General features: G+C 54.5%; 1 protein-coding gene and 1 non-coding gene across 9 annotated transcripts in view; both read right to left on the bottom strand.

The window, feature by feature from the left end:
• Positions 1–980: 980 nt before the first annotated feature.
• Positions 981–1053, bottom strand: TRNAR-CCU (transfer RNA arginine (anticodon CCU)). The gene has a single exon. It is a non-coding gene; the product is annotated as a tRNA-Arg (tRNA).
• Positions 1054–7402: 6349 nt separating this feature from the next.
• Positions 7403–23995, bottom strand: part of ARHGEF10L (Rho guanine nucleotide exchange factor 10 like) — a 145051-nt gene continuing 128458 nt past the window's right edge. For all 8 annotated transcript variants that reach the window (XM_057549406.1, XM_057549427.1, XM_057549422.1 and 5 more), the window contains 3 exons: positions 16040–16214; positions 9743–9865; positions 7403–8479 (listed from right to left, as the gene is read on the bottom strand). In XM_057549406.1, the coding sequence (XP_057405389.1) occupies positions 7941–8479; positions 9743–9865; positions 16040–16214 (837 nt within the window). In that variant the 3' untranslated portion in view covers positions 7403–7940. The remainder of the gene's footprint in view (positions 8480–9742; positions 9866–16039; positions 16215–23995) is intronic.

Raw genomic sequence — 23995 nt, 5'->3', positions numbered from 1 at the left:
CACCATCTGATTGGAGAATCCTCCAAGGGAAGGGATAGATCTCCCCCATCAGACTAGGGTCTCCTCCTGGGGAGAAACTGTATCTTCCCCATCAAACTGGCAGATCCCTGAGAGTTGGGCTGGGTCTCCCCCATCAAGTTTGGGGTTCCCTAGAACAGGCCCACGTCTCCCTATTGGACTAGCAACTTCCCCATCAAACTAGGTGAGAAAGGCTGTGAGTCCTCCATCAGACTGGGAGCTCCCTGAGAACAAGGACCTCTCCCCCATCAGACTGGGAACATTCTTGTCTGGCTCTGTCTTGCCCATCAGACTGGTGGGGTCAGTGCTGTTAACATCCTCATATTCTGTGGCTGAAGCTGACTCCGTCCTTGTGTGGACCCCACCCACATGAACACACATGCATGTGCTTGGCAGTCTAAAGAAAGCAGGATCAGACCCACAAGAAAGCAGGTTTCAGAGGTTCTGTGACCTCCATGGAATAATGGGGCAAGTTTATATGTGTGTGTACTGGACTTTCATAGGGTCACACAAAACATGTTGGTGTCAGGAGGGCTGGTTCCCCTCAGACAGGACAGAAAGGAGCCCCACATGGTTCTGGCCTCAGGGAAGGACAGCTGAGGTCCCCTGAGCTGAGCCTAGGATTTGGAAACAGGCCAGGAGAGCCTGAGCCAGAACGCAGCCCCGACCCCTAGCTCAGCTCCAGTCCCTCCTGGAACCAGACCTCCCAGAATGGCAGACCTCTGCCCCACCATCCTCATCCCCCTCCCCGGGCTGTGTGCACTGCAGGTTACTGCACCCTCTGAGCCTCCGTTTCTTCATCTCCCTCCCTTTCCGGTTAATTTTGGTTTTTGGTTTTTCTGTTGTTGTTTGTTTGTTTTGTTTTAATATTTAGTTAGTTAGTTGCACTGTGTCTTACCTGCAGCATGCAGGGTCTTCATTGCTGCCTGCGGGATCTTTTTGTTGTGGCATGCGGGATCTAGTTCCCTGACCAGGGATCGAACCCAGGCCCCATGCATTAGGAGTGCAGAGTCTTAACCACTGGACCACCAGGGAAGTCCCCTTTTCCAGTTAATTTTGAAGATTCACTGAAATAATGCTTGTAGCAGTAGCAGCAGGACTAGAAGATGTAGTAATGATAGTAATAGCTAATACCTAACATCTACTAAGCGCTCACAGCCACCCTGCAAGGAAGGCATTATTAACCCATTTATTCAGCTGAGGACATGGAAGTACCGAAGGCTGTCCCTTGTCTAAGGTCGCATAGTAAATACATGATAGAGCCAAGATTCAAACGCAAATCTGCATCACTCCAAGGCCTGAATCTGCTGCACCACACCTCACTGCCTCCAGGAAGCCTCCCTCGATTGAATCTCCTTGGCACCAGTACCCTGCTTGCTGGACTGCATGTTCCATGAGAACAAGGACAGTCTCATATCCCCAGTGATTCTAGTGCAAAGTACCCAGTTGTGAAGCAAGGTGATGTGTTTGAGATATAAGCCTGAGGTTTATTTTCATCCCCTATAAATCTTGATTAGTCAACATCTCCCTGGCCCCCACCCCACTAAAACAATGCCAGATAGCATGTGTGTGTGTGTGTGTGTGTGTGTGTGTGTGTGTGTGTGTGTGTGTGTTGCAAGGGAGGAGAGAGAAGTTGTTATGGGCTGAATGTGGGTCCTAACCACCAATGTGATGATATTTGGAAGTGGGGCCTGTGGGAGGTGATTAGGTCATGAGGGTGGAACCCTCATGAATGGGGTTAGTGCCCTTATAATAAGTGGAAGAGACACCAGAGCGTCTTCTCTCCATCACGTGATGATACAGCAAGAAGGCAGCCTGCAAGCCAGGAAGAGAGCTCTTACCAGACACTGAATCATCCAGCACCTTGATCTGGGACTTCCCAGCCTCCAGGACTGAGAAAGAAATTGTTAAAGTCACCCAGTGATGGTCTTTTGTTACAGCAGCCCAAGCTGACTAAGACATGGGGGATGAAACCTAAAAGAAACAACCAGCTTTGAGTTCCAAATTAGATATTTTTGTGTCCATAGCAAGACTATCTTCTTGAAAGCCTGGCTTTGTTGGGGAAGAAAACATTTAAAAATTATAAAAGCCACAGCCAGCTCTCCTGGGCACTCACTACAGCAGTCCATGCTCTACTGGGGGCACGGGGGATCCTCGGCCCGAGGCCATCTCTCTGGCTGAGCAGTGAAGCAGGCTGGAGGGCTGGATGAATGGCTCTGGGAGCAGCCTCGGCCAGGGACCCTACTGACGAGAGGTGGGGATATATGCCCGGTGTCCTCACCCCGAAGCTGGGGAATTCTGAGGCTCTGCACGTCTCCCGAGCTCCCCAGCCCGGGTCACCTGCTCAGTTAACACACCCTACTCTGGCTTCTGTCCCATCCCTGTCTCACGTCCCATCCCAGTGTCCCCAGTTCGAATCAAAATCCTTGTCTCAGGGCTTCCCTGGTGGCGCAGTGGTTGAGAATCTGCCTGCCAATGCAGGGGACACGGGTTCGAGCCCTGGTCTGGGAGGATCCCACATGCCGTGGAGCAACTAGGCCCGTGAGCCACAACTACTGAGCCTGCGCATCTGGAGCCTGTGCTCCGCAACAAGAGAGGCCACGATAGTGAGAGGCCCGCGCACTGCGATGAAGAGTGGCCCCCGCTTGCCACAACTAGAGAAAGCCCTCGCACAGAAACGAAGACCCAACACAGCCATAAATAAATAAATAAATAAATATTAAAAAAAAAAAATCCTTGTCTCAGGATCTGCTTCTGGGGAAACCCAGGCCAAGTCACTTCCTTTGACGAAGCAAGAGCAAAGCTCCACGTCTGAGCCCAGAGTCCCCCACAGGCCACAGAGCAGCTCTTCCCAGGCCAGAAATCCCATTTTAATTAGCAAGTTGGAAATGGGGCAGACTGGAGGAGACAAGCCTGAGAATAGACACTACCTGGGCTACCAGGGAGGGAAACGCACTCCCAGCCCACACTCTGGGCCTCACAAGTCCAGGAGAAAGTCAGGAAGATGCAGGGAGACAGAGCCGTGGGCAGGGATCTGTGTCCCTGTCATGCCCACCAGGGTGGGAGAGGGATGGGGACAGCAGGGCAGAGGACGGTCTGGGCCCACGGGTCTGCGATGGCCCAGGTGGTGAGTGTCCTTGTGTGCAGGGAGGGACAGCAGGAGGGAGAGAGCAGGCTGGGGAACCCACGGGTAGGCGGCGAGCAGCCTGCCGTCAGCCTGAGCTCCCCAATCAGCAGCTGCACAGAACCCCAGCCGGGAGACAGGTCCAGGTCACAGCTGCCTCCTGATGAGGGTCTCATCTGGAGGCTGTATCTGCTCATTGGGGGTAAAGAAAAGAGTGGTTTCCCCTCGGGCAAGGGCAAGGGACTAAGGCACACGGACTGATATGCTCTGGGCCCTCGGAGCTACGGCATCCACGCCTGTCACTCCCTCCATCCCAACCACAGGGGCCCCAAGGACCACCCAGGCCGCCGCAGCCTCAGAGCCTCACCCCGGGCCCTGCTTCCCGGGCTCCTTGCCCAGACCAATCAATCAGTTCTTCGCCTCCTGTTCGACCTTGAACCCCCTTCCATCAGGCCTTTCCCCACCACTCTGCCCGAATTCCTCTTGTCAAGGTCACCAATGGCCTCCACGTGGCTAAACTGAAGGTCAGTTCTCAGGCCTCGTCTTACCCTCTCCACAGCATTGGACATGGAAGATCGTTCCCTCTTCCTTCCAACACGCTCACGTGGCTTCCAGGACGTCTCGCCCTCTTGGTTTTCCCCTTCGTCTGGGCCGGGCCTTCTCAGGCTCCCTGGGTGTCGCGTTCATCTCCCAGACCTCCCAACACCCGCCTTCCCTGTGCTGTTCTCACGTCTCCTCCATCTCCTCTGCTCCCCTGAGATACAGCCAGGCTCACACCTGCCTCTAGCCTGGACCTCTCCCCGGACAGCTCCAAACGCACAGAGCCACCAGGCCCCCTGCTTCTCCACTCTGATGTCCAATGGCAACTCAAATGTAACAAGCCCCAAACCCAATTCCTGGTCTCCCCCTAGAAAACCAGCCATTCCACAGCTATCTCCAACCCCCCAACCCTCAGTAAATGGCAGCTCCATCCTTCCAGTTGCTCGGGCCAGACACCTTGGGGTCATCCCTCACTCCCCTTTCCCTCCCAGCCTACCCATCAGCTAACCCTGTGGGCTCCAGCATCGGAACCCATCCACACTGACTGGCGCCCCTCACCTCCGCCACGCCCACGGTGGTCCCGGCCTCCAGCATCTTGCGCCTGGATTACAACAGGTGGCCTCCGGATCCCCACACTTCTACACCTGCCCCCAAGCATTCTCCTCAACTTAGCAGCCAAGAGTGATTGTTAGAAAGCCAGAGACAGATGGCGTCATTCCTCTGCTCGAAACCCTCCGATGACCCCCCATGTCACCAAGGAAAAGGCAAGGTCCCTCCAAGAACTGACCTAGTAACGCAGGACCATCTCCTACGGCCTCCCTCCCTCCGCTCCAGCTGCCCTCCTGCCTCGGCACTCTGCACTTGCTGTTCCCTCCCCCCGAAATGTTCTATGGCCACATGTCTGCTCCTCCTTCGGCTCTTTGCTCAAATGTCACATTGTCAGTGAGGCTTCCCCAGCCACCCGCTTTAACATCAGAGCCCTTGCTCCAGTACTTTCTAAGCCCCTTCTCTGTGTCATTCCTCTCCAGAATACAGACGCCATCTGACACATTTTACTTATTTATCTTCTGTTCCCTCTGCAACCCCCGTAGAATGGGGGGCAGGTGTGTAACGGGTGTCTGGTTCCCCAGTCTACCCAGTGCCCACCTGGATCCGGGTCCTGGCACATAGTAGGCTTTCAATAAACCCTGAATGAATGGTACTCAGCTCCCATGGCAGGAACTGTTTACTATCCCCTCCCTGAGACACAGAGAGGTTAAGGTGCTTGCCCGATGTCACACAGCTAGTAAGTGGGTAAAGCACAGTTGGAACTCTGCTCTGTCTCCCAAGTTTTGCTCTTGGGGGCAGAGTCGCCTGGTGGTTGAGAGTCTGGCTCTGGCGGCAGACAGACCTACCTCAGCCTTGGCCTTGACACTTTTCAGGAAGCTGCTTAACTTCCCTGAGCCTCGGACCCCTTACCTGCAAAATGAGGCAAACAGAGCAGCTACTCAGGGCGCGGCTATGAGGATAACATGAGCTGGGGCACCCAGAGCGCTTGTGGTTATTATTACTCCGATGAATATCTAAAGTGAGGGCCTCTCCTCTCCTATGCGAGGCACATTCTCCACTCGACTCGGGAGCCGTTTCCGACGCCCCCCGATCCTCCCTCGCTCTGTTGTCAGAGACTCGGGAGAGGAGCTGCTGACTGATATGATAATTTCACTACAGTAGCAGAGTCAGTCAATTGCTCAGTGACACATCTCCCGGGTCCTCTTCAGCTGAGCGATCTGCAGGGCTAGGATCTAACAGACCCGCAAAGCTCTCAGACACTAACTCCTGCACAAGAGGGGGGGGACTTCTTAATATGAACAGCCTGCCTCAAATCGTTTGGAACGAGGCAGGCTACGACGACATAAGCAATCATCACAGAGCTGCCGCTGGAGGACCATTCTGGTGCTTTCCATGGACCTGTTAACACTTGTTTTCAGTAATTCTTCAAGGCCTCATCGTCCCCATGTTAGAGGCGAGGAAACCGAGGCCTGGAGGTGAAGGGACGCCCTGGAAGACACACGGCGGGGCTGTGGCAGAGCTGGACATGAATGCAGGCCTGCCGGATCCTAGACTCCAGGCTTGTCCGTTGTCCCAAGCGGCCTCTACCTACCACTCGCTGTCCCAGGAAAAGTCCCGTCCAGCTCCCCCGGGGAGCCCCACCCAGACAGTGCACTCAGTAATTAACTTGAGCAATGAAAATGAAGACATGTTCTTTATCCCATTTGTACTTAGAAAGGACCCTCCTCTCCCACTGGAGGTAACGAGCCTCCCTTTGATACAAAATGGGAAACTGAGGCCCAGAGAAGATGGGTTCATCTGGAGTGGATGTAGTCGGTCAGTGTCCAGGGCCAGGGTTCCTCCAGACACAGCTTCCCCTCCTCCTCCTGGGCAATCATGCTGGACCACTCACCCACGCCCCCCACCCCAGGAATAAGCCAACCTCTGCACAGGCTTTTCCCTCCACAAGGCCTTTCCCTTTCCCTGCAGCACCCTTGACCTCCCCCAGCCCTCGCCCACTGGCTCATGCCTGCCCTACCCGCTAAGCATGCACTTCCTGAGGACAAGGGACAGGGATGGCCGTGGCCTTGCTCACCTCCGTGGCCCCAGCAACCAGCACGGTGCCTGAGTACAGCGGGGCTCAAGGGGCGTGTGAAAGGAGTGAACAAGGAAGTGACCCCTCCAGTGCACGAGATCCCACCAGGTAGTCGGGACACGGCTGAAATGTCCCCTCCTTGGCGGCTCTTCCCCTGGGTTCCCGGAGCTTCCCATGGAATCGCATTGAGCCGTGTGGCCGGGTCTCATTTCGAGGTTTGCCTCCCGCCTCGGCTTCCCTCCTCCTTGTATCCCAGTGTGGCCGCTGTTACGTGTGGAAGGGAGGACAGGTGGGTGGGTGGGTGGTGGGCGAACAGACACGCCGACAGATGACAGAGAGGTGGATGGATGGGTGGGAAGATGGAGGGAACACTTCCCTTCTGGGTGGTGGGTTTGGGTTTTGGTGTTTTTTCTACAGGCAGCTCTAGAAACTTAAGGATGGAGATTGAGCCAGGTCCCCACCTGCCAACCCCACCCCACAGCCTAGACTCTGCTCCCAGCCCCTGGAACTCACCCCATCCTCCCTCAGACCCAGGGACCTCAGCCCCCTCCCTCGTGGCTCTGTTGCCCATAGCAACAGCCCCAGGCCCCCACCCTCCACACAGTGAAGCCCTTCAGTTTCTTTTCCTCCCAGGTTTGCCAGATGGATGCCAAGGCCTGTGCCTCCACACCATTCCAGAGTTGGGGCCCAGCCTTCTCTTCCAAAAACTTTCAGAAAAGAAACTCCCAAGAGGCCCTCCCCGAGCAGAAGAGAACATTCTGGGGTGATGGAAACAGTCGTACCTGTGCTGTCCAATGCGGTTGGCACTCACCACCTGGGCACCTTGAGCCACACTAGAAATGTGGCTAATGGGACTGAACAATTGAATCTGTGATTTTATTTCATTTTAATTAATTAAAAAATTAAACAGCTACATGTGACCAACGGCGACTGCACCGGACAGCACAGTTCTAGGGCCTGTTCTCGCAGTGCCTGGCCTGGATCCTTCCTGCTGGTTCCAGAACAACCCCTATCCGCTGACAGCTGCTCTGTCTCTTCCCCCATCACATCTCGAAACAACAAAACAAAACAAAAAAAACAACCCTCAATCCAAGTACTGACATTATTCTTGCCTTTTATTCCAGCATCTCCCAGAGCTCCAATATGTACAGACTTTATACACATATAATATACACCATATATACGTATTTATATATATTCACACACCAGCCCACACACTCTCATACACTCACACACACGCACCCTTCCAGGAGGAGGGGTGCGTGGCCGCCCCTGAGCCCCGCTCGGGCCTGGACAAGAGGCACTGGGCTTGCCAGGCAGTTGTGAGGTTTTGTGTTTTTTGCTTTTAAAAAGAAGGCCATCTTCTCCAGAGGTGTCCTCCCTCTCCCCAAACCCAAACCACTCCCCTAAACACTCTGAAATTTTTTTTTTTTCTTAAAAAGGAAGAGGTTTTCCTCTGCCCCGCTCAGGTAGTTACCGGAGTTCCAGGCCCGTCCGCATGGCGTCATGCAGGTCCCTGGAAGGCGTTGCCCCCCTGTGCTCCCTGGGGACCCTGGACCGCTGGGAGGGTCCACAGCAGGCCGAGAGCCCGGCTTGGCTGCAGCCAGGCCTGCAGCTGCGCGGCCTGGGTGGGGGCTATAGCGTCAAGGGCACCTGCCAGATGAGGAGGGCGCTGTCCGTCTCCCCACATGGGGCTGGTTTCCCGCTGCCGCCCAGGGCGCCGCCGAAGTTGCGGTAGCCCTGCCCTCCGGAGATGATGGCCACCGAGCAGATCTCCTTGCGGTGGGCGTCACGGGCACAGGGCCGGCTGCGCACCCAGACGTCGGGGTCATCAGCCATCTCGTAGATGGAGCCGTCCTCCTCACTGTGCTCCAGGGCTGAGCCGTCCATGGGCTCCGGCTCCCGCACAGAGAGCAGCGGGCCCGGGAGGTGGGCGGTGGAGCGCAGGCGGTACTGCAAAAGGATGCCCTTCTTGCGGGTCAGCTCTCGGCCCACGTGGCTCGCGGGCACGGGTGCTGGCTCATGAGCCTGACTGTCCGGCTTGTCCTCCTCGGCTTGCGGCCCCTCGGCCTCCTCCTGGTCACTCCGCAGGATATCGGGGGCCAAGACGCTGGTGGCCACAGCCAAAAAGGCCACAGGCCCACAGTGACCATTGAGCGAGACCATGCCTTTCCCTGCAGAAAGAGGGCAGAGAGAAGGGGCCCAAAGGCCCAGAGTTTTAAAGACCCAACAGGTCTCTTGGAGAATTTCTGGGTTTTGTTTCTGGTTTTTTTTTTTTTGGTTACTGCAATCTATGTCGGTATCTTCCCAGAAGGCCATGGGTCTGGGGGAGGGCTCTCCATGCTCCAGGGCTACTTTCTTTGGAGAACTGGAGCAGGGGAACACAAGTGACTTTATAAACCACATGGGGAACCTCGATGTGAAAGCACCTGCAGCTCCCTGCCTGAGCCATCCTCACATCTCTGTGCTTTGCCCAAGCCATTGCCTCTGCCTAGAGAGTCTTTCCCATCCACCTAACTCTACAGCTCAGCCTTGAAGCCCAGCTCAGCTCCTCCACAGGGCACCCTTCTTGCCTTCAGCCATGAAGAAATGATCACTCCTGTCTCTATGCCCTGCAGATTCCAGGACACCTGCCATCATAGCACCTGCTACCCTGGCTACAAGCTGCCCCTACCAGACTCTCAGCATTTGGGGGCAGGGTCTCTGCCCAATGTATCCCTGCAACCCCAGGACCAAGCCTGGGCTGAACAAATTGATCTATGTGATAAAATCATGAAAATGGGAAATCTTACAATTTAGGAAGAGAGTCTTCTTTGGCAGAGACGTTTGAGATCCACCTGGGGCTGGTCCCCCTCAGGACTTCTCCCTCCCAATGTACTCAGCCCTGCCCTCTGGCAGCAGCTGAAAGAGGACACTTCATCATCCCCCTCAGGGCAGAGGCAGAGAGGGGCCCAGAGCTCTGGGGTCTTCCCTGATCCTGGAACCCAGTGCCACAGTCAGGGCAGCTCTCCCTCTAATCCATGCAAACACAGCTGCACATGGACACCCAGCCCCAGGAGCCCTCAGTCATTTCTACCACTGGAGCCTGGACACTTTGAAGCTGCTGTGGGGAGGGGGCAGAAGGGGCCCAGCAGATCCTCTACCATTAGTCAGGTGTCTCAGCCAATCCCCAAACCATCTGGCCAATATGCCTACTGTGTCCGTTGCTAGATTAAGTAATTGAGACTCAGAAAGAAGACTCAGAAGGAGACTGCAAGACCAAGGTGATTTAATTCCACTGAGCCACAGTGCCACGTGCGATGACAGAGGACGTTGGAGAACGGACCCCCACCCCCATATCAGAAGAGAGTGCAAACATCTGGGCACAAGATCCACCCTTCCCTGGCCATAAGCAGCTGACTCCCCGGGCCCTGCAGGACTGGCTCCCAGAGCCTCACCTGTGATCTTAGGGATGCCTTCCAGCCGAGGCACAGGCAGCAGGACGATGACACCCTGGTCAGTGCCCACCCAGAGCAGACCCTGGCAGATGAGGAGGCTGGTGACACACAGGTGCTTCTGGCCTGCAGAGGGAGAAGCCAGCATGAGCAGTACATCCTCTTGGGGTGGGGGTGGGGGGGCAGTGGATGGGGGCCACTGCAGGTGAGAAAATGGCACAGTCTGGGCTCCTCTCCCGAGATAAGCAAGAAGCTGGACAGGGTTGTGATTACGATATGGGGCTTGGGAGGTTAACCTGGCTGGGGTCTGGCCCCTGGGTCCCCCAGCTGAGCACTCCCCTGACGCAGCCTCAGTTTCCTCCTCTGTAAAGCGGGGCTGCCTTGAGGATGTTATGAGGGAAGGCCACAGTACTGGCCCATGTGAGCATGGCTGGCTTATCTGGCACAAGGTGTACGCTGAGAGCCACCCATGCCAGGGACACAACTGGCCAGCTGGGGAGTGAAGGGAGGCCTGGGAAAGTGGGGGTTTGAGGGTGAGGCAGATGGTGCAGACGGGATGCATGGGGAGGGGTCCAGGTGAGTTGGCAGTCTGTTGCAGCCCCTTGGTTTCCAGCCCGGGCTTGACATCTTGCCCACATGAGCCCTTCCTCCGGCGAGGGCAGTGTACCCTGCAGTCCCCGGGCCCAACAGTGAAACGGGCACTCAGCGCCAGGAACTAGCATGTTTCTGATGCCAGTCCAGATTAGTTCTTATCCGGCTACCCCCGGGGCTGTCTCTTCCTTCTAGTGAGAACAGCAACAGCAGGGAAGGCGGGTCCCTCGGCTCGTCACAGGGAGGAAGCACAGTGTGGGCTGCACAGCATGGTGGCTGCGAGCATGGCTGCGGGGCCAGGCACTGGGTTCAAACCCCGGCTCTGCTACTTCCTGGCTCCATGTCCCGGGGCCAGAAACAAAACCTGTCTGTGGCATGGTTCCCTCACTTGCAAAAGGCGACAATGATGATATTTCAAAGCCTTGTCCTCAGGAGTAAATGAGCCAATGATTGTAAATCACATAATCCAGTGGCTGGTACATGGCACTCACAGGGAGGGGCCGTCTGCCATCCTCGCTGCTGTTCCGTTGCTAACAATTCCGGTCAACGGGAATGGGCAGGAGGGAGGGGCTGGGAGCCCACTCCTGTCCCTCCAAAGGGCCGTCTCACTTCTGGCCTGAATTCTTCTGCCCACGGACAGGATTATTCTCTCCTCAAATTCAAAGTCATGCCATGACGTGCAGTGATGCTTAGAACAGGGGGTTCTCAAGCTGGGCATGCATCAGCACCACCAGGAGGGCTGATAACTGAGGGGCCAACCCCAGAGGTGAGCCCCAAAACTGCATTTCCAGCAAGTTCCCAGGTGACACCGATGCTGTTGGGCCCGGGACCACACTTTGAGAAATACTGCTTTGCAGTTTCCAAAGCACTTCGTATACCTGCCCTAGACTGACATAAGCCTTGCAACAGCTGAGAGGTATGTAAGACCCGGATGCTGTGCCCATTTTCCAGACAAGGATATTAAGGTCCAAAGAGGTCACCCAGCTGGTGAGTGCGGGGTGGGGAGTGGGAAGGAGCAGAACTCAGGTCTGCCACGTCTTACAGCCTGGTGCTTTCACTGCCTCTCTATTCTTGAGCAAATTACCTGAGTTCCATACCTATAGGTGTATGGGCTTCCTCTGCAGAGCAGAGTGTCAGAGCAGAATGGTGTGGATCCATGGTCACCCCAGAAGGAAGGTTACTATCTTGGGGTTCACACAGCATTTCCTAACACACTGGTCTATACCATCACCCATCCATTCACTCGGCACCCCAGCACATCCCCAGGACCTACTGTGTGCAGGACGTTGCACTCGGTGCTGGAGGCACAGGGGGAAACACACACACAAAGTTCTGCTCCTAAGGAGCAAACATTCTAGAACTTTCTACAATAATGAAAAGGTTCTCTACCACACTGTCCAATTCAGTACCCATTAGCCACATATGGCTACTGACACTTGAAATGTGGCTAGTGGGACTGAGGGGCTGAGTTTGTAATTTCTTTTAATTTTAATTTTAATGGTAGCTACCGTATGAATGCAGCCCTGGGAGGAGAAAGAGGAAAAGAAAACAGAAACAAGGAATATAGCTACTAGGCAGAGGAGTGAAACGGGGCAGTGAGGCAGAGAGTGGGTGGGAGGATGCCGGGGTTTTGTGCCTTACTCTGCTTCCTGGGGGGATGCGGAGGCTGCATCCAATGACAAGGAGGCAGCAGCCACGCCAAGACCCAAGCAAAGGCCCTGGAAGCGGCACGTGCAAAGGCCCTGTGACGAGATGAGCTCGCAGTCTGTGGAGGACTGAGCCAGTGCAGCTCGGGGATGAGGGCTCTGCGAGACAACGGGGGGAGGGTCAGAAGAGTGGAGGGGCCAGGGCTAGGGCTTTGACTGTTCATTCTGAGCGTGATGAGGAGCCGCTGGCAGGTCTAAGCAGGGGAGTGATGCACCCGGATTTTAGAGGAGCATTTTAGCTGCAATGAGACGGAAGACTGGGGTGATGGAGGCAGGGAGCAAGGAGATCAGCAAGGCAGGGATGGTGGCATCCGAGACACGGTGGTGGCAGGGAGATGGTGAGAAACCAACAGGTTAGAGACAGACCTGCTGACAGACTGAAGGGGAGGGGGGAGGGGAGAGGAATCAAGGACAGCTCAGAGCTTTTTGTCTCAAGCAGCTGGGTGCACGGCAGTGCTGTGGACCGAGACCAAGGAGGAGCAGGCTTGGGGTAGAAGTCCAAGTTCAATACTGGATGTTGTTTGAGATGCACATTGGACACCCAAGTGGAGCTGTCAGCAGGCAGTGGGATATATGAGTCTGGCGACGTGGTGCAAACTCAGCGAGTCATATTCATAGTGTTGATTCAATGTGGAAATGGAAACCACAGTGGGAAAAAAGCCAGTTTGTCAGGGGCTATTTCACAAACAGTATCTGGGTTTGGGGGAGCTGGGACTCTTCCCCACATCTTCATCAATTCAGAGAGTGTAGGCTCCCAACCACTAGGACAGCCTCAGAGGACAGTCCAACCGTGGGTGCTCCCAGCCCTTGTGAAATCAGAAAGTGCAGGAGGCTCGGGCTGTGAGCCCTCTCACGTCACCACCTGTCTTCTCTTCTTGGTTCTGCTCAAGGTCTGTAATTCCTCTATTTCTCTCTTTGCTCATTTACTGTTTGCCTTCCCAAATGTAAGCTTCCTGAGGGCAGCAGCTTATCTGTGTCTCAAAGTTGATTCCCCAGCTCATGGCCAAATACCCTGGTTCATGGTAGACACTCGAAAAGGACCTGTGAGTTCAGATCTAGAGAACAAACTAGTGGTTTCCAGTAGGGAGAGGGACCGGGGGAGGGGCAGGACAGAGGTAGGGGATTAGAAGGTACTAACTACCAGATATAAAATAAATATGCTACAAGGATATATTGTACAACACACGGAATATAGCCAATATGTCATAGCAACTATAAATGGGGTATAACCTTTAAAAATTGTGAATCACTACGTTGTACACCGGAAACTTATATTGTAAATCAAATGTACCTCAATAAATATTTTTAAAAAGGACCTGTGAGTAAATGAGTGAATGAGAGAATGAATGAATGAAAGCAGAGAAGTGAGTAAGGACAGAGGTGTTGCTGTCACTTACCAGCTGTGTGAATCGACAAGCCACTGTCTCTCATTGTTCAATGAGTATTACAAATGTCCCTTGCTCAATTTTATGATTATTAGCAATATTATATATGTATATATACATAGGGTGTATGTATATAAATATATATATATATCTGTACACACAGTATAATATATACACACAGTTGAGCACAGCTCTTGGCCCATAATATATAATCCAAAAATGGAGGCTATTAGGACAATATTTGTGATTATTAAAAGGACCTAGTCTCTTGAGATCAGCTCCATCAGAGCCAGAAACCCACAAAAATGATAAAAGCCAAGAGAGGGAGCAGTGGCAAATGTTTCATCTCACATGCCTCCCCTCCTTTTCCAGGGCCCCTGGGGCCTTAGGACCAGCAGGAGACCATTTCCTGATGCTCCTGCCTCCCCTCGGCCCCCACTGGACAGCAGAAACCTGGCAAATGAAAGGAAGGCAGCGAGAAACCAAAAGAGATGCCGGAATGGAGAAATGACTTCATCTGCAGACCTCATTCCGAGGCCCTTCCTCCTCCCACTCTGCCTCGAGGAAAAGAGCAAGGCACTTCACAAACAGTACGAAAGGAAAAAAGAAGGTCTAATGGTGGATAAATATTTTATCACAGAGACTTAATGCAGCAGTGTTCAACTCACCCAAGCCATCTATCTGGAGATATACAACTTTAAAAAGCTCAGGCTCTCAGAGGACATTTTATTAATGACCTGTCTAGTTAAGAGGAGGAGGGAGTTTAGGTTCAAAAATGCATTAATACCAGTTGGGGACGCGAGTGGAGGAAAGGGGTCGGGGGAAGGAAGCGTGATGAATTTTTAACATGCCCTTAAAAAATATCCGCACTTAGAGGAGGAACAAATTTATAGTAATTACACAATTATTTCATTTGGTGGTATGGGGGAAGAAAAAATACCTAAAAGCCCTTTAAAAATACCTCTAATAAAGAATTTAAGAATCCTGCTCTGTTCTTCTGCCAGGGCACAGTGTAGGGTGGATTTGATGCCCCCCTCCACCCAGGGCTGGCTCCTCTTGGGCTCGCGGTGTCCCGGCCAGCAGGGGCCCGGGCTCCCCAGTGTTAGGAAAGGTCAGGCCTGGGGGAAGGAGGCCCAGGACAGTAACTCCTGGGGACCTTTGGGAAGCCCTGAACCCAGGAAGCTCAGCCTCCACTCTGACGTGTCCAGGGCCCAGCTCCGGGAGGTCGGGCAAGCGGACAGGTGGCTTCTGTCTGTGCCGATGTGGTGGGAGGGGCCCTGACTGGAGGGTTGGGGGGTGATGCACGGCCGAAGGGGACCAGTGCAATGAGGGGCAGGGACTGCCATGAAGATAACGATGGTGGACGACACCATCACGCACTGGAGCCGGGGACCACGGGACGCAGTCCTCACCACCTCAGGTAAGGCCCACACCTGCCCTGAGAGGTGGGGACGGAAGGTGGGAGAGGCTCTCCACTTGCTCGCAGTCACAGAGCTGGAAGGCGGCAGAGCCAGGATTCCAGCAGGGCCTGTCTAACTCCGGCCTAGCTCGCTGTAGAGTGGCAGCTACTAGGTACTATCGCTATTGTTGTTGATCTCGTTGTTAGTAACCATCTCCCGCCCCCGCCTTGGCCACTTCCAGCCTCTGCCATGGCCCATCTGCCGAGCCCCTCTCACAATCAGCTCCAGGTTCAGCCTGCCACGCCTCTCTGTTTCCCTGGCCCTGGGGCCCTTCAGCGCCCCCAGCTGCTGCACCCAGCCCAGTTGGCTGAGCTTGAAGAGGACAGTCCCCACACCCTCCCAGACCAGCCCCGGGTCAGGGCAAGGCAGGCCAAGGCCTGCTAGCCCCGAGGGCTGCTCTAAAGCCCGCTGGGGGTAGGGATGGACCCTGAGCACATGTCTTCCCTGGCTCGCAGCACAGCCCACAGGGATCTGGGCAGCGACTGGGGCAGCAGACAGTAGGGGAGATGCCTGGACCCGATTCTACAGAGGCCTCGGCAGATGCTGGGTGGCAGCGGGGGTGCTAGGTGAGCTCAGATCTTAATCCTCTCCGTGGGTCTCACAAACAGCTCTGCAGGAGGAAGCACGGGCCCCAAGGGGATGATGTCCAAGGTCTTCACCCTCCCCTTGCCCCAAACCTGATGGCAAACTAAGAGGGACAATTGCCTTTCTTTAAAAACCTCTAAGGAAAGAGACCCTTAGTTGACCTCTCTTTCCCTTTGCCTTATTCTGAAGGTGATTTGAGGCAGAATTGGGTTTTTGGTCAACCTGAGGAGTGGCAGGTATAGATGAGCCTGGCTTCCTGCCCAGCGTGGCTTTTTAGCGGCCACCTGACTTGCGGGAGTCCCCTGAACCCAGAGCCTGACTTCCCACGAGCCCCCGCCTGCTGTGCTGCGGTGACAGCCAGAAGGGCTTTGGGAGGACAGGCCTGGGTTCAAATCCTGAGCCCACTGCTTCCCCTCTGGGAGGCCCAGTTTTCAAGGCTGACCAAAGGCTGCCTCAAGGGTTAATGAGATGGGCTGGCCTGGCCGTGGAAGCTGCTTCCCGAATGTCTGCTCCCTCCCGCCCTTCACAGCCCCAGGACAGCAGGGCACGACGACGGCCCAGCGGCAGCCTCACCTGGCAGCAGGAAGGTGGTCCTGGTGGCGATGTTGATCTCCTGCAGATGCTCCAGCGTCTCCGTGTGAAAGAGGCGGATGGAGGAGCCGGAGGAGAAGGCCATCCAGACGCCGCTGCCCGCCTTCACCATGTGTGTCACACTCACGGCCGCGTCCTGGTGTGCCTCGAAGCTTTGCTGCGGCACAGAGGGAGGGCTGTCAGAGCTGGGCGGGGCCGGCCAGCCAAGCCTCTGGGAGCCAGGCTAACCCGCCTCTGCCTGAACCCAAGTCAGAGGGAAGAAACCTCAGAAGCCCGGCAGTGCTCCACTGCCGGTAAACATTTTAACAACTGGCGGGGGGAATCCTGGTGTGTTGTGTCTGCTGATTCCCGTGGTGTAAATACTTCTAACACGGCCCATCTCAAGCTACCCACGTGACAGCACCGAACGTGGAGCAATGAAAGACAAGCGCACACCAGGGTCTACCATGACACTGATGCCAGGGAAAGACAGAGCTGCAAGTCTACGGAAGAGGCAGTGACAGCTTACGTGTATTATCTAAAGGTATGAAGGCGCCAACAGAACAGAACTATCAGGGAAGGCAGGTGGGTGGTGTGAGCCAAACCCCCGTCTTCACTGCAGGGAGGCAAGACATAATGTCCAAAAACTGATAAATCCAGAAACAGTGGAGCACACAACTGAGTCACAAGAAAAGTGCCCGGTGGATTAAAAACAGAACAAGTGAAAGTATTTTCTTCCAGGAAGCAGGACTGGAGACGGGGAGTAGGAAGGGCTTTTCCAGATAAACCCTTCCATGCTATTTGATTTTTTTTTACAGTTTTAAATGAAATTTTGATCTTTAATAAAAAAGGGCTTCCCTGGTGACACAGTGGTTAAGAATCCGCCTGCCAATGCAGGGGACACGGGTTTGAGCCCTGGTCCAGGAAGACCCACATGCCGTGGAGCAACTAAGCCCGTGCGCCGCAACTACTGAGCCTGCGTGCCACAACTACTAACGCCCGCGCACCTAGAGCCCGTGCTCCGCAACAAGAGAAGCCACCACAATGAGAAGCCTGTGCACAGCAACGAAGAGTGGCCCCTGCTCACCGCAACTAGAGAAAGCCCGTGTGCAGCAACGAAGACCCAACACAGCCAAAAAGAAATTAATTAATTAATTACAAAAAAAAAAAAAAAAAAACCTCTTACAAAGAGAGGAGATAAACATCAGGCTTCCCATCTACTGCCAGAGAAAGTCTAAGTTCCTTAGCTGGGCATTCCAGGCCTCAGCTCTGCCCCAACTCCCACCTTTCCTGGCAGGCTCCCTACGCTCCAGGCCAGCCAGAGCCCGGGCCTGCAGGATGCTCAGGATGCCCTACGCGGCCACGCCTCTGCCCTCGAGATGGCCTGTCTGCAACGTGCGCCACCCACTGCCCTCCTGGGAAAAGCTTTTCACCGTCTTCAACCATGAAGCCCACTCCAGCCACCCGTGCACCGGCCACTTCCTCTGCCTGCCACATTCCAGCCTGACGACATCTACTCCACTCTGGCCCTGCTCGGCTGCCTCCCACACCGGTCCATGAACTCCAAGGACAGACACTGAGCCTCAGGCCCATCAACATCCTCCCTGTTCAGCATAGGGCCCAGCGCACAGTGAAATCTGGTCAAAGAGCGAATGGATGGATGCTTGAATTCCAGCCTTGACATTGAGTTGTTACTTAAACATCGACAACCCCAGCTCACCAGGCTAGATAGAGGCCCAAGCACTGGGGACAGTCAGATAACTCTGGTGCATCCACCCGGTGGACTGTCCTACATCTATTCAACGTCATGTTTACAGAGACTGTGTGATGAACGTAGAAGAATGTGAATGTTATAGCAGTAATTGCAAAAAGAAACAAAAGCAAAAGCCCACATTCAAAACTGGGGGAGGGGAAGGGGCAGGAGAGGTGAAACCTGCACACTGAGTATTATTCCAGGGCCGTACCTGCTGATTTTCCTCCTTTCCAGTTGTCTGGTTTTCCTTTTTTTTTTTTTTTTCTATAAAGAGCAGATCTTGGGTGGAAGCCCAGGACAGCAGGAGGTGTTGGCCAGAACATCAATGTGGAATCAAGCCTGCTGTTAAACCTCATTTCCTCAATAACTTCCCAGGTCTGGGCCTCAGTCTCCCCATTTGTAGGTGGAGGTTGTCATGAGAGTTATAGGGACTCCTGGGTGAGGGAGAGCTTAGCACAAACCCAGTTCCTAATACGGCCTCATTCATCCAACAGATGTTCTTGAGACCCTACAATATGCCTGGCGTGGGTCTAGGTGCTGGGAATATAGTGATGAACAAGATAAACAAGGGGCCCACACAGTTAAAACAAATAAAGATTACTCCCAATAGTAAAAATACTGGGAAAAATACTGGGTGTCATTAAGATTGGGTGACCAGGGCTTCCCTGGTGGCGCAGTGGTTGAGAATCTGCCTGCTAATGCAGGGGACACGGGTTTGAGCCCTGGTCTGGGAAGATCCCACATGCCGCGGAGCAACTGGGCCCGTGAGCCACAACTACTGAGCCTGCGCGTCTGGAGCCTGTGCTCCGCAACAAGAGAGGCCGCGATAGTGAGAGGCCCGCGCACCGCGATGAAGAGTGGCCCCCGCTTGCCACGACTAGGGAAAGCCCTCGCACAGAAACGAAGACCCAACACAGCCAAAAACAAATAAATTAATAAATTAATTAATTAAAATATTTAAAAAAAAAAAAAAAAAAAAAAAGATTGGGTGACCAGAGAAAGTCTCTCTGGGAGGTAGTATTTGTCAGAGACAATAAAAATGTGAAGGAATCGGCTCTGGGATGTGGGATGGGGGAGGGGAGAGCATGTCAGGCAAAGGGTACAGCAAGTGCAAGAGCCCTGGGGCAGGAATGAACTTGCCGTGTTTGAGAAACAGAAAGGCGGTCAGTGTTGGGGAGCACGGTGGCAAGACAGAAGTGGGAGAGGCGGTCAGGGGCCAGATCACACCCGGCAGCCCTGAAGTCCACGGCGAAGAGTTTAGATTGTATTCAAGTGCGGGAGGGGGCTGAGCCTGGTAAGTGACAAGTTCAGGTTTACCTTTGAAAGAAGTTCAGTTCGAGGGCTGTGCCGCGGCGGGCTGGAATTCTGGGCCTCGCGTGGGCTTAGCCAGTGAGAAGTGGCAATAAAAGGACTCGGTTTCTTTTGCCGCTGTCACACCAGCCCCAGCTCAGCCCCAACTTCATCCCGGTTCAAATCACCGGAGGTTTCCCACCGAGATAAAGAAGCTGGGGCAGGGGGGTCTCTATAGGGAGCCAAGGGGGAGCCAAGCCAATGAACTCAGTGCTCACTCCCGATCAGAACACGGGGCTCGGGCTTCCCTGGTGGCGCAGTGGTTAAGAACCCGCCTGCCAATGCAGGGGAGACGGGTTCGAGCCTTGGTCTGGGAAGATCCCACATGCCGCGGAGCAGCTAACCCCGTGCGCCAAAACTACAGAGCCTGCGCTCTAGAGCCCGCGAGCCACAACTACTGAGCCCACGAGCCACAACTACTGAAGCCCATGCACCTAGAGCCCGTGCTCCGCAACAACACAAGCCACCGCAATGAGAAGCCTGCGCACGGCAACGAAGAGTAGCCCCCGCTTGCTGCAACTAGAGAAAGCCCACGCGCAGCAACGAAGACCCAACGCAGCCAAAAATAAATAAATTTTAAAAAAAAGAAGAACACGGGGCCCTGCGGAGGGCAAGGCTGTGAGATGGCAGATGAAATGGCTTTTTCTGAGCCAGTCCCTGAAGGCTGAGCTCTGCGGCCCAGGTGGGGTGGCCTGACGGACGGGCTGGGGGGACAGGAAAGTGGAGGGTCCCAGACGAAGGGCCCCAGGCTGCTCTTGGGAGGCAGGGTCCCAGCGCGCAGCTCACCCCTGATGGGGGGCCCCTCGAGCAGAAGCTGCAGCTCCCTCTGGGACAGGAGTGCCTCATCTCCACCAAAGTGGGTGCTCCAGGGGCGAGGAGGGGGCCGCGTATCAGGCCGGGCACACTCAGAGGGCAGGGAGCGATTTCCTCCCTCAGACTGGGGGCTCAGATTTGGGCCTCCTGCGGGGGTGTCTCTGTTCCTCCTTCCTTGGCACCCCTCCCGCGCCCCGGTGAAGGCCCGGGAGCTGGAGGCTCAGCCAGGGAGCCCTGGGATGTGGGGAGAGGCCCGGCCCCCTCACAGCCTCCACAAAGCCGGGCTCAGTCCGTGCAGCGCAGGGCAACGGGGGAAACGTCCAAGTCTCTGGCCATTTGCTCCGCAGTCTACAGCCCACAGCCCCGGCAGTGCTGGCGGGCAGCTCCTTTCCGGAGAGGAGCTCTCCTTCAAGGAAAGAAACCGCTGTCGGGGGTGAGGGGTGGTCATCTTCCTGCACCAGCCTGCATTCAGCTTTCCTAAAGGCTCAGACCCAGGCCGAGCCCATGGTTACAACAGGACACCCCCCCGAGGGGGGCCTTGCTGGGAGAGTCCAGCCGAGGAACCACCAACCCCCATCACAGATGAGACCCTGAGGCCGGGTCCGCAGCCCTGCAAAGCATGCCGTCGACAAGCAGATGGCTGAACGGATGGGGCAGCGGGATGGAAGGGGCACCCAATGTGCTTCGTCTGCAGACTTTTCCAAAAACCGGCACGCACGTACTTGCACGTGAATGCACAAACACATAGATACCAACAGGAAGGTGTGTGCATGCTCACACACGTGTAGCGACACTCCTGCCCGGCTCCCGAAGGAAGCTCAGAAGCATCTCCTGCCTCCGAAAAAGCCAAACCACACTGTAACCGAGAGACGTGGGCCCACGGAAAGCTGCACCTGAATCTGCAGCCAGTCAGCCCGGCGTGCTGCCGTCAGAATCTAATTACAAGAGAAGTCAGCAGTGGACATCCAGGCTCATTCCTCCAGAGGCATAACAAGTCTGTCTCCAGGCCCAAAGGGCTTTGCCCAAGGCCTGTGCAAAGCTGCCAAGTCCAATGGTAAGGCGAGTGGGGGTGAGGGCAGGGATAGGTGTGAACAGGGCAGCTCCAGCCTCCGCCCCTCACTCCTCAGTTATTCCTGGACTGCCAGGACCCCTCCCCGCACCAGGAGCCTGTTGGGGGAAGCCGGGTCTGGGGCACTGGGGCTGGGCCTTCTGGGCACGCAGGGCAGGGGTAGGTGGCACCCTGGCATCGTGGGTCCCCCAGGAGGGCGAAGGGAGCTGAGCACAGCACCCCTGGGTGGGAGCAGGCGGCAGTGAGGCCCAGCCCTTGCTGCCACTGGGTTCGGAGCTGACAAGCATGCATCTCATTTTGTTTTCCAAACATGGGGTGTTTGCTTGCCCAGAGCCGGGGAGGCTATCAGCTTATCAAGCTCTCCTCTCCTCCCAACCAGGACCAGGTGAAACACTGCCCACCTGGCACCCCAATTCCAGGCCATGGCTCCCCATTCTCACCTCTGGACCCCTCCTCTAATCCCTGGCCAGCCTGGGGGCCCCAGGAGTGGGGGGACCACCTTACCATCTAAGAGGTCTCTACCCCCTGTCCCTGAAGAAGACCCCCTGCCCCCCTGCACAACCAGCCCAGTCATGCCCCTCCTCTGGGCCCCAGAAGGCCTGGTACTTCCTGCCCACTTGGCCGCTATGGTCCAGGCACGGCTATTTACTGGCTGCTTACCTTGCACCAGGAGCTGCTCTGTTAGGATGATATTCTGGACAAGAGGTGTGCACACAATGGCCCTCAGGCTACACCAGCCTGCCCCCTGTTTTGGTGAATCTAGTTTTTTGTTTTGTTTTGTTTTGTTTTGTTTTGTTTTTTGTGAATCTAGTTTTATTGGAACATGGTCACACCCACATAGAAAAGAATCCATTCAAGTAGGTTGGGAACTCAGCACTCTGACTACACAACCTTGGTCCTTGTTTAAGGGCAAAAAGATCCACAAAAAAATCCTGAACTTTACTTAGTAAGCTTGGTGATGGTAATGGAACAGGCACAGTGATTCTGAAACTACACAGTGTGACTGAAGTACACTGATGTTATTATTGGGAACCAGGGTAAACAGCAAGAGTCAAGTGTAGAGTGAGAAGTTAGGGTAGAGCTCTATGACCTTGGACTTGAATCAGAGGTATCAGTATGAACTTGAGATTTTTCTCCTGGCTCTGTCCACTGAAAGTGTCTGGAAGCAATGACACCCCGGCAGCAGTGAGCACACCACTTCTTGATTTCTAAACACCATTCCCCACGAAAGCGAACCCTGGAGAAATGGTTGATTAGGGCAGGGGAAGTACCAGATGAGCCTAGAGCTTCTCTAGAGGCAGACAAGCAAGGAAGTGCTCAAAGAATGATGAGGAAGTGTCCACAGGACCCAGGACCCAGCACAAAGGGGCTCCTGGTGTGCAAATCTGAGACAATTTGAGCATCAAAAGTAATAACAATGGTCCTGGATGATAGCACACTGGATTTTTAAAATACTCTATGAATTTGCATTAGTAATAAAGGAGGAGGGTTTAAGTGGGGGGGAGGAAACGCCTCTTCAAATAAAGTTTGTAGTGAAAATTCACTGAGGAACAGGATATTCTCCCATTTTCCAAGAATCCCCCGCAGTAATTACAAAGGGAAACTGGTACCTTTACGATGGGGAGACCTGGCAGACCCCACCTTAACCAAGTGATGAAGGATGGGACCAGCCTGCATTTCCCGCCTCCCCAGGGATGCGATAGGAAGGCACGGCTTCCTACACTGAATCTGGCCAAATACTCCAATCTCATCAGGAGGAAACAATGGGGCAATTCCAGCTGGTGGGACCTATGAGAAGACACTGGCTTGGATCTCTCAAAAAAGTCACTATCATGGAGACCAAAAAAAAAAAAAAAAAGGAGAGGAATTATTCTAGATTAAAAGGAAACAAAAGAAACATGACAACCAAATGCAACATGTGTTCCCAGCTGGATGCCGGAGGTGGCGATGGGGAGTAGCTATATTTTGAAGACAACTGGGAAAACGGGCCTATGGTCGGTAGATTGATGGGCACGATAATGCTACTGAGGTTATATAAGGGAGCCCAGCTGAAGTATTTATGTATGAAGGGCAATGATGTCTGCAACTAGCTTTTAAGTGATTTAGCCCCAAAAAGTGTGTGTTTATATGTATAATATGGGAAGAAAATTATGGTAAAATGTTAACATTTGGTTTACTAGGTGAAGACAATGCGTGCGTTCATTGTACTATTCTTTCAATCTCCTGTAGTTTGAAATATTTTAAATTAAAAAGTTGGGAGTCAGGGGAGTAAACTTATTTTTCAAAAAAAAAAAGGTTGGGGCTTCCCTGGTGGCGCAGTGGTTGAGAATCTGCCTGCCAAGGCAGGGGACACGGGTTCGAGCCCTGGTCTGGGAGGATCCCACATGCCGCGGAGCAACTAGGCCCGTGAGCCACAATTACTGAGCCTGCGCGTCTGGAGCCTGTGCTCCGCAACAAGAGAGGCCGCGATAGTGAGAGGCCCGCGCACCGCGATGAAGAGTGGCCCCCACTTGCCACAACTAGAGAAAGCCCTCGCACAGAAACGAAGACCCAACACAGCCATAAATAAATAAGTAAATAAATAAAAATTAAAAAAAAAAAAAAAAAAAGGTTGGTCGCTGGAGGCGAGGGCCCGGGCCTGACTCCCAGCTCCCAGCTCATCTCTGGCAGGGTCACTGGGTCTCCTCTCGCATCTGCGAACAGAGATACAAGGAGAACCTGCCTTATGGGCTGCTGGGCGGTTCATGGGACGGGGCCAGCACACCGTGAGCGCCCCACGCACGCGGCTGTGGGCAGGAGCGGGTCAGGGGAGCGCGGACAAGCCAGCGTCCTGCAGCCGCCCACGGAGCCCCGTCCCCCTCGCCCTCTCCCAGCAGCCTCACGGCAGCCCTGCGGCAGACATCTGCTCAGAAGGTCTCAGGTGAGTAATCCCACCCCAAGGAGTGCTGACACAGGCCAGCCTCAGTCCTACAAT

This window comes from Balaenoptera acutorostrata, chromosome 1 (assembly GCF_949987535.1).
Source record: "Balaenoptera acutorostrata chromosome 1, mBalAcu1.1, whole genome shotgun sequence".
Taxonomy (NCBI): Eukaryota; Metazoa; Chordata; class Mammalia; order Artiodactyla; family Balaenopteridae; genus Balaenoptera; species Balaenoptera acutorostrata.
The sequence above is the reverse complement of the archived record's forward strand: the minus strand, read 5'-3'. Positions and strand labels throughout refer to the sequence as shown.